Here is an 11,438-nt window from a genome sequence, read left to right as displayed (position 1 = left end):
CCCTAAATATTTCTGCCCTTCTTCGGAATTAATTTATGAATATGCATTAGAGCTTCCTTTCAATATGATTAATTGATTACTGTATCTGCTGTCAGTATCGTATATCTAACTTCACGAAACGGATATTGTATAAGTACTTAGTTTTTGTTTCCGAATCGTTACTGGTTATGTATTGAAAATACAATTTAAACTAACAAATGTATATGTTAAGATGTGTACGTGACATTGGAATAGCCATATAAAGTAACTTTTGGTCATTTTGTCAATCTGACCGCAGGAAAATTTAATCCTTGGACATTTTGACTCATACATTTTCTTTTCAAAAACATTTAGCAGGTAAAAGAGATGTCTAAGACATTTAAGCGATGAAAAACAGCATGCGTCTTCATTTTCGCTTTCAATGGATGTATGATAGAATATACATGTGTACACCTTGAAGCGAGAATACCTGTAAATATATGCCTTTATATCAGTATCGCCAAAATAACCGCAACAAAAAATGAACAAGATCTCCAGAAGAGATGACAAGCCCTGACACAAGACATTGGTGGTCTTGTAAGTGCCAATTGCAAGTACAGCATAACATCTTGTACTGTGTGTGGGAGGATCCAATATCATCCACGCTCCTCTTTATGGTTATGAGGAGTTTGAAATCAGCTATACATCGGCTCTGTCATGATCATGTATCATCTGGTCACCTAGGACAGACTAAAACCCTGGGGAAGGTGAAGAAGCGGGTGATTTGGTACGGAATGAACCAGTCTTGTAAGTTGCATGTTACATCATGTCAAGTTTGCAATAGAAATAAGAAGGCGAATGTGAAAGCCAAGTCCGAACTAGAGCAATACCGTGCTGGGGTTCCGTTGGAACGCGTTCACATGATTGTTCTTGGACCATTACCTGTGACGAAAGCTGGGAATAAATACATACTTGTGAGTGTTGATCAGTTCGCAAAATGGGTAAAATGTCATCATCCCATTCCAGATCAGAATGCTGAACCCATCTGGTGGATAAATGTGTTTTGCGGTTTTGTTGCCCCCTGGAGCTGCACACCGACAAAGACAGGACCAGGACAACAACCTACAGGCCCTTTCCAAATGGCCAAGTTGAACGCTACAACCGGTTGCTGTTGCAAATGATCCGGTGTCACGGTAAGAAGCATCAGGAATGGGACCGGCATCAGGTTACGCAACAACGTCAAGCTGGATTTACTTCATTTGATGATGTTAGGAAGAGAGGCAAGTCAACCTATTGATCGGATGCAGGTGCAGACGGCTCATATTGCCCTATATCATCTCCGGGGGGGGGGGGGGGCACAATTTCGGCAGAAACGGGACTATGATGTAAAGTTATGCAAGAGATGTTACAATATCGGGGATGTAGTTGGAAACTGCCACGAAGGTTGGACGAAATCCAAAATTACAACAACCGTCCAAGGAAGAGCCCATTCCAGGTCTTTGAAGTTAAATCTCCGGTACTGTATAAGATCAAAGGCAGGAAGAAGGAGTCAGTAACTCATCATGACCGTTTGAAACCACATGACAGTCATGACTATCCTGTTAGGTTTAAGCGCATGCGGAACCGGAACAAACAGGGTCCGCTGATTGATCTCTATGGGTTAATTAAACCTAAACAATCGCTAGGCTGATAACTGTCTTTTGAAAATTCTAAAAGTGTGACACCCGACTTCAAAGTCAGCTAGTTGTTACCGTTATGCGACCGCGAGATTCTTTTGATGTTCATCAAAGGATCGAACTAAACCTCTTGTCTCATCAACAAAGTGAGCCTTACATTTTGCTGACTTATTCCATGGGTGCATAAAGCGTTAAAGAGCGTAACCACTGGATATCGAGGATGTGTCCACCCGTATATCTTCAAGACCTGTTGTTTGTTTGAATGATTTTACGTCCGCTTCACTACCGAGTAGTTTCCAGTAGGTTTTCCAGCAGAAGATGCTCAATGTCTCTCCCGTGCGTCACAAAACACCGCTACGCATGACGTATTCCGTCCTGTACCTTAAAGATACTGACCTCATAAATTCCCTAATAAAATACTTAAAAAATATTTAATATATACTTGCGTACGTGACAAACACAATGGATGAAAGTTTTGAACATCACTTAGTTGTTAGTAACTGTCTTTCATAGCTGTCAAACCTCCCTAATCAGGAGCGAGCCCCTCTTGTTTTGACCAAAATTTCCCTCGAAACTTCCTCATTCAAGTCCGAACTCACACAAACTCAAAATCTACATTCTGTAGTTAAATGAGCTCCTAGTTACTGCAAAAAGATGTGTGTTATGATCGCAAAAGGCGTATCTGAATCTTTGGGGGGTTATTTTGATACATAAAAAGGGAAAGATAAATTCAGCAAAGCAGCTTCATTCTCGTTTCACACACGTTCTCTCATTCGAAATATGGAATGAGGGAGATCTCCTTCGTTGACGGTTTCAGACGTTAATACATATGGCATTCATACACACACACTTGTTCAATATCTCTGTACGATTCAGTCGCATTTGTAGACGCTCAGTAAACAACAGAGAAATGTATATTTCCGAAAACAAAATATTAAGATTTGTCAACAAATATTTGACCCCAGGCTTAGAAACAGTGGTTAACTTCCTCGGAATAGAGGTAATATCGTTATTTATTGTCTTAATTTAACAAATATTGACGCTAGCACGCTGATTATGTTCTATCAGCTTTATGTTTGTGACCATGACAGCATCTCAGGAATTCGGCGAAACAGAGTTATAATCACTCACTGTACCCAGCTTCAAATACACACATTACTAGCTAGCATACATTGGTAAGAAGATAATCTTTACTTGAATGGATATATACAGAATTTGTGAACTTGGCTTTTAATCAAACTTGAAGAAGGTCAAAAGTATATTCGGCAAGCTTAATAAAAATTTGACAATTCCTTCAATAGAACTCCCTCTGTAAACTATCAGCGTATTGAAACGTGTAACAATTCCTTAAAAGACATTGCCTGAACACAACTCTGTTTGCCAGATAGATACTTGATAGAAGACAGAGTGATGCTAATCGAAAACAAACAGGGCTGCTTAGCAACAGGGCTGCTTGACAACAGGGATGAATGGCGAATGACTGCATCATGTCTTACGATGGACAAAAACGTAACTTTTCAGGCGACAGAAAACAACACACGTTTCATCATCATTGTTATTTATTTTTGATTAATCAACATATATTTTTAATTAACATAAAACCTCACTTTTAACAGATGTAATTGCATTCATGTGTATTAATAATAGACACTCAATATTACAATATGCAATACATTTGGAATGGCTTTCTTGCGAAACAAGTAACTTTTATATGTTTTATAAAAAATACCAGATTTTTTGCATTATCAACATGTTTATAAACTATAGAAAAATAGTAACTGTTGGCATACATCCCTTTGTACTACCTGTGACAAACTCGGTAGACCAGCCGCCCTGTAACGGGGACTAAATTGTCCTTCAGTCCTAATAATGCGGTCATTACTGGTGTGGGCGATCGTAGGCCTAGCAATCATTGTTTTATTAACACCCAAACCTCAACTCCATTTTGTTTCAGGTATCATTGAGAAAATGTGCATCTTCCTGTTTGAAAAATCCTTGATTGGTTCTGCCATGAACCTTGTCTGTATATTCTGTTGAACAAGAAACTTTAAATTAATACACCACAAGCCTGTCACAGGTAATATATATGGAACCATACATTTCATACAATCATGATAGCTTCACAATTCTAATCCAAACAAGAGGCCAAAAGGGCCTTTAATCACTCATTAGAAATTGATCATTCAATATTCCATTGTCGTCTCTAAATAGTATATTTTACTACGGACAGTAAATATTTCAAAGCAAAGCTGAAATAAAAACATAAATGACGCTGGCAATATGTACAGACACTATGATTTGGAAGTTGTAATCTGTAATCAGTGTTAGGTTGACTTGGTATATGGTACGTAACAAATCAAACAAGAACTGACGGCTATCCGTGTCTTGTGGACTGGGTGGCGTGGTATAGGGAAGTCGTTAGTTACTTTTATTCTGGAAATCAAGGGGGATCAAAGATGAACCAATAGAACAATGACATAATGTTCATCTAAACTCGGTAATAACCAGAATAAGGATGTTATTTTATGCGCAATAAAATATCAACAGTTTAAAGAACAAAAAAACAGTAATTATTTTTAAAAAAACCCATCTATATCTCCTTGCAGTCATTGTAATCCCACTATTGGTATTCTTGCCCTGTATTAGATAGTTTCAGTATCTTGCCCTGTATTAGATAGTTTCTAGTTTCAGTATCTTGCCCTGTATTAGATAGTTTCAGTATCTTGCCCTGTATTAGACTAGTTTCAGCATATTGATATTGTTACTTTTTGTAGTACAATTATTATGAAGTTATAATTTTTGACTAGTACAATGTCACTAATTTGTGGATGTCATTAACTGCTGATTTTTACTACACAAATGAGTATTTCTGAATGCCATAAAAAGATCACTCATTCTTTCTGAATAGCCTGAATGGGCATGAGATAGCAAGTTTTGAAGATCAATCATTAGAATATTCTCTAGAGTACCCGAGTTGTCCCCCCCTACACTACTTAATCGTCTAGACATTCCCTGTTGACCAGATCATTTCATCACTGTCTTCGTTGTGTCAACCGATCAGGATAGAACTTATACCAGACTTAGCCTGCGGTCAATTCTATTGTTAACACAATTAAATATGGTCAAATTTTAATTGAATACTTAAAGACTAGTTAGTATAAGTGGAATTCCACGAAAATCTTTCAAATGTATTTAAAAAAATCATGTATCTACTATACCTATATATGCAAATCTAGAAATTATGTTTATGAAGGAGAAAAACTGACATCAGATTAATTATGCACTTAAAAAGAAATAAAAATCTATAGAATCCATTTAAATTTGTGTTACATAGTAATCAAATAATTCGGTGAGAAGAGTAAAATGAGGCCTGTTACGTAAATTTCTGTTGAAAATTCATTGAGGAATAGCAAAAGAGTGAGCAAATATCTGAACATCTTTATACATGGTTTGACAGTCGTACAATGGACGAAAGCAATAGTGGTACAAAGGGCTACCTTCGGTCATGTAGCGTAAACATCCTTTATTGGTGGGGAAAGGGGGAAAACATATTTTAGTATTTGTAAACATTACAAGCAAATACAAAATATCTTATATTGACAAAGATACCTAACATACTGGGACATTATAATTGTATTGGTCATGGTTATGATATTTTCTGCAAAACCCACATCCTTGGATGTCAATTTAACCACTTAGAATTATTTAAATTCCTTATCTAAAAGAAAAGTTCTAAAATAAACCTTTAAAATGGTGTTCAAGATCTGTCACATATTTTGTAATGAAGACCATTAAAAAACTAAATGTTATCGACATGTATCATAATACATCATTTTATAAAGGAACATGATATATGTACAAAGAATGGTTTTGATTAGAACTCCAATTCAAACCTTTAATTATAGAATGGACCCTGTCTCTGATCCATTGATTCCATTGTGCATGTTTAGTTCAATCTTTATTAAATTCACCACAATTAAAGTCCGACTGTAATGAGTGTTTTCATTTTGCTTTTTCAACAAATACTCAAGAATTTGGAGATATACGTAATAGCATTTTATATAATGAATGAATGAGTGAATTTTTCATATCGAAAGATAAAATAATGGAATTATTTCTTTTAAATCAAATTTCTTGGTATTATGGCTAAGGTAAGAAACTCAGTGTCACAGATACTACTTTAAACATACTTATTTCAGCGCATTTTCGAACTGTAACAGACTAACACATATATTAAATGGCCTATCAAGGACAACTTCAATTGGCGCATTCGTGATTTAGAGTGATATTCATAGCACAAAATGTTCTAAAATAAGACTACCACTAGAATATGTAAGCTTACATCAATCCGATACTTTGACAATAAAAACAAAATGTTTACAACAAAGTTGTAAATATTGTATGTCATTCTAAACTCATGATCGTTACATACCGTATGCAACATGATATAGATCATCGGATGTGCTGTTGGTCCCAAATATGAAGTCCAGCACCCCATGAAACATGTATTTAAACACAAAAATATAAAAAATAGATTACATGTAGTTACATTTATGCAAAATAACCATATCTCGTGATAAAAATTCAATAGATGATGAATCAATAAATATAACAAATAGGTCAATTACTTCTGTTTGTATGTGTGTACAAAAAACGTATAAAAATATTTGGAATAGAAATATGTTCATGTCTTAAAAACTTACAATTACATTACTTTGTACTTCTCGATGACATTTCAGCTTTAGCTTCATTCTCAAACAGGAACTCAAACAAAAATTCCGTATAACAATGTATTATACTGTCATATAAGCTAATAAGCCTTGGTGAAAGAACAATGTGCTATCCACTGTGACACCAGATCACTCTAGGGTGTGTTACCTTAAGCCATTGTTTAAGCGTTACACAGTGACTGACAGGGTGTGTTACCTCAAGCCATTGTTTAAGCATAACACAGTGACTGAGAGGGTGTGTTACCTTAAGCCATTGTTTAAACGTTAAACAGTGACAGACAGGGTGTGTTACCTTAAGCCATTGTTTAAGCGTTACACAGTGACTGACAGGGCGTGTTACCTTAACCATTGTTTAAACGTTACACAGTGACTGACAGGGTGTTTTACCTTAAGCCATTGTTTAAACATAACACAGTGACTGAGAGGGTGTGTTACCTTAAGCCATTGTTTAAACGTTGCACAGTGACTGACAGGGTGTGTTACCTTAAGCCATTGTTTAAGCATAACACAGTGACTGAGAGGGTGTGTTACCTTAAGCCATTGTTTAAACGTTACACAGTGACTGACAGGGTGTGTTACCTTAAGCCATTGTTTAAACGTTACGCAGTGACAGACAGGGTGTGTTACCTTAAGCCATTGTTTAAACGTTACGCAGTGACAGACAGGGTGTGTTACCTTAAGCCATTTAAGCGTTACACAGTGACTGACAGGGTGTGTTACCTTAAGCCATTATTTAAGCATAACACAGTGACTGACAGGGTGTGTTTACTTAAGCCATTGTTTAAGCGTTACACAGTGACAGACAGGGTGTGTTACCTTAAGCCATTGTTTAAGCATAACACAGTGACTGACAGGGTGTGTTACCTTAAGCCATTGTTTAAACGTTACACAGTGACTGACAGGGTGTGTTTACTTAAGCCATTGTTTAAGGGTTACACAGTGACAGACAGGGGGTGTTACCTTAAGCCATTGTTTAAGCATAACACAGTGACTGACAGGGTGCGTTTACTTAAGCCATTGTTTAAGTGTTACACAGTGACAGACAGGGTGTGTTACCTTACAACCGAGTCCAGTTCTACTACAAAAAGTTTCTACTCCAATCGATCCAGTCCAGTTCTACTACACATGTTCTCAACTCCAACTGACCCAGTCCAGTTCTACTACACAAGTTCTCAACTCCAACTGACCCAGTACAGTTTTACTACACATGTTCTCTACTCCAATCGACAGAGGCCAGTTCCGCTAACAAACAGAGATAAAGCTAGCGTTATGTTCCGTTTCTACAAAAGAAATGACAGTGGTCTATTTTCGATTACTTTAATAATATAAAATTATTCTACTTATGGTAGATCTATTCTGTCAGTTATGAGAAATGTTCATAAAGCATATTCTGGTTGTTTCTATTAGTGTTGACCAGGTAACATCCTGACACTGTTACTGTGATTTATAGGGTTATCTCATCTCAAAAATCAAAAACAAAATACCTATGTTAGACAATCTAATATTAATAAATTATCATTGTAATTATTATAGTGATTCAAATAGCTAGTGGGTTAAGCAAGCTAGGACCAGCAAAATAAGATTATTCCTTTTTATCATAAAAAACTTTAATGTGTTCAGATGCATGAAATTAGGTTAATCATTAAAATCTATTTTTATAATGCTTTTTAATAAATATTAAACAAATTCCTGTAAAAGATAATGTTAGATGTAACATTTTAACTCTGTAGCGTCTGAAACAAATTATTTCAGTACTGCATTTACCCACACCTGATACTATGTATATTAGAAACTGTACACCGAATATCGTGTACATTGTATACTAGATACCTGGTATACTATATACCAGCTACTAAGTATACTAGATACTATATACCAGCTACTAAGTATACTAGATACTATATACCAGATACTAAGTATACTAGATACCTGGTATACTATATACCAGCTACTAAGTTTACTAGATACCTGGTATACTGTATACCAGCTACTAAGTATACTAGATACCTGGTATACTATATACCAGATACTAAGTATACTAGATACCTGGTATCCTATATACCAGCTACTAAGTTTACTAGATACCTGGTATACTGTATACCAGCTACTAAGTATACTAGATACCTTGTATACTATATACCAGATACTAAGTATACTAGATCCCTGGTATACTATATCCCAGCCACTAAGTATACTAGATACCTGGTATACTATATTCCAGCTACTAAGTATACTAGATACTATATACCGGATACTAAGTATACTAGATACCTGGTATACTATATTCCAGCTACTAAGTATACTAGATACTATATACCACCTACTAAGTATACTAGATACCTGGTATACTATATACCAGCTAATAAGTATACTAGATACTATATACCAGCTACTAAGTATACTAGATACCTTGTATACTATATACCAGCTACTAAGTATACTAGATACCTTGTATACTATATACCAGCTACTAAGTATACTAGATGCCTGGTATACTATATACCGGCTACTAAGTATACTAGATACCTGGTATACCAGCTACTAAGTATACTAGATACTATATACCAGCTACTAAGTATACTAGATACCTGGTATACTATATACAAGCTACTTAGTATACTAGATGCACGGTATACTTCATACCAGATACTAAGTATACTAGATACCTTGTATACTATATACCAGCTACTTAGTAGACTAGATGCCTGGCATACTTCATACCAGATACTAAATATACTAGCTCCCTGGGATACTTTACACCAGGTACTAAGTATACTAGATACCTTGTATACTATATACCAGATACTAAGGATACTAGATACCTGGTATACTATATACAAGCTACTTAGTATACTAGATGCCTGCTATACTATATACCAGCTACTAAGTATACCAGATACTAAGTATACTAGATACCTGATATACTATATACCAGATACTAAGAATACTAGATACCTGGAATACTATATACCGGCTACTAAGTATATTAGATAACTGGTATACCAGCTACTAAGTATACTAAATACCTGGTATACTATATACCAGCTAAGTATACTGGTATATAGTATCTAGTATACTTAGTAGCTTGTATATAGTATACCAGGTATCTATTATACTTAGTAGCTGGTATAAAGTATACTAGATGCCTGGTATACTATTTACCAGCTACTAAGTATACTAAATACCTGGTATACTATATACCGACTACTAAGTATACTAGATACCTTGTATACTATATACCAGATACTAAGTATACTAGATACTTGGTATACTATATACCAGCTACGTAGTATACTAGATGCCTGGTATACTTTATACCAGATACTAAGTATACTAGATGCCTGCTATACTTCATACCAGATACTAAGTATACTAGATACCTGGTATACTATATACCAGCTACTTAGTATACTAGATGCCTGGTATACTTCATACCAGATACTAAGTATACTAGATAGTATGTCTATAAGATACTATGTATATAAGAGACTGTGTATAGGTACCCTGTACACCAAATTTCTGTTATACTAGATACCTTGTTTACTGTATACCAGCTACTAAGTATACTAGATACCATGTATACAAAATGATTAAGATATTCTATAACTAGATACTACATATACTAGATATTGTATATACTCGTGCTAGATGCTATTATATACTAGATACAATGTCTATTATGTATAACACGTCTTGGCCCCTGTTGAATAAACCCATCAGTTACATAAATATTCCATTATACAGTAAATGTAATTATATTTAAGTACATATTTTATAAAAATAATCAAAATTTGACTTCAATTTTATATTGGTTGGCTTTTAAATAGGTTGGTACTTTGTATTTAACCTGTGCTGTCCTGTTACTTATCACAGAGAGAACAGAAATAACAGTCTTAGTGATGTTCAGTTAAGACAGTTGTGAGACTATGGTCTTCACAGAATACTGGAATCTCATTGGATCACGCAGCATACTCAAATCCCATCGGATCTCACAGCATACTGGAACCTCAATGGTCTTCACAGAATATTCAAATCTCATTGGTTCTCACATAATACTGTTATCTCATTGGTCCTTACAGAATACTCGAATCCCATTGGTTCTCACAGCATTCTGGAACCTCATTGGTCTTTACAGGATATTTGAATCCCATTGGCTCTTACAGCATACTGGAACCTCATTGGTCCTCACAGAATACTCAAATCCCATTGGTTCTAACAGCATACTGGAACCTCATTGGTCCTCAAAGAATACTCGAATCCCATTGGTTCTCACAGCATACTGGAACCTCATTGGTCTTTACAGAATATTTGAATCCCATTGGTCTTCACAGAACACTGGAATCCCATTGGTTGTCACAGAACACTGGAATCCTGTTGGTTCTCACAGCACACTGGAACCTCATTGGTCTTTACAGAAAACTGGAATCCCATTGGTTGTCACAGAATACTGGAATCCTGTTGGTTCTCACAGCACACTGGAATTTAGTGTGCAGGCTTCGAAGGTTATGTTTTACTTCTGTATGTTTTACTTTCTTTGGCAATTTTTTTTTATCAATATTATTAAATGACGTTTGAATGTTAATTTTTCTTCTTATCCTTTTGACTGCGGAAATATTTAATGGCATCACCATAAAGAGGATCAGTTTGAAAATGAGTTTTTAACTCAGTAAAACTTGGTCTCCTTTTTGGATCTTTTTCCCAGCATTTCTTCATTTTCTCATACACCTGTGGGGGGCAGTCTTTTGGACATTCCAATCGGCCGCCAGACTCCACAAATTGAATCACCTGAAAATAAATTTAAACTTTAACATGCAAATAAATTATTACATATATACTCTTCAGACTTTGATTTACAGTTTCTTTTTTATTTTCCAATAATGTTGACACAACTGATCACAAACCATTATTCCAACATGAAATTCCAGCAAAAAAACTGATTATATCCAAATACTCTAAACTATTTGCCCAAGAGAAGCTTACATTACATTTATATACATTGATATTGCAGGTATTTTTGGAGTATAGTCTACAGATTTTTCTGTTGTTTTTGAACCAGTTCAAGTATTGAAACTGA

At 35.4% G+C, this 11,438-nt stretch overlaps 1 protein-coding gene and 1 long non-coding RNA gene across 2 annotated transcripts in view; both read right to left on the bottom strand.

Annotated features, from left to right (window-relative positions):
- Positions 1-3,175: 3,175 nt before the first annotated feature.
- Positions 3,176-7,350, bottom strand: LOC110463444. The gene is made up of 2 exons (XR_002464394.1): positions 7,085-7,350; positions 3,176-7,039 (listed from the first exon to the last, which is right to left on the bottom strand). It is a non-coding gene; the product is annotated as an uncharacterized LOC110463444 (long non-coding RNA).
- Positions 7,351-9,580: 2,230 nt separating this feature from the next.
- Positions 9,581-11,438, bottom strand: part of LOC110463447 (tyrosine-protein kinase HTK16-like) — a 54,737-nt gene continuing 52,879 nt past the window's right edge. The window contains exon 19 of the mRNA XM_021518059.1: positions 9,581-11,149. Coding sequence (XP_021373734.1) covers positions 10,943-11,149 — 207 coding nt within the window. The 3' untranslated portion in view covers positions 9,581-10,942. The remainder of the gene's footprint in view (positions 11,150-11,438) is intronic.

Source organism: Mizuhopecten yessoensis, unplaced genomic scaffold, assembly GCF_002113885.1.
Source record: "Mizuhopecten yessoensis strain PY_sf001 unplaced genomic scaffold, ASM211388v2 scaffold10909, whole genome shotgun sequence".
Classification (NCBI taxonomy): Eukaryota; Metazoa; Mollusca; class Bivalvia; order Pectinida; family Pectinidae; genus Mizuhopecten; species Mizuhopecten yessoensis.
This window is presented reverse-complemented; position numbering and strand designations above follow the sequence as displayed.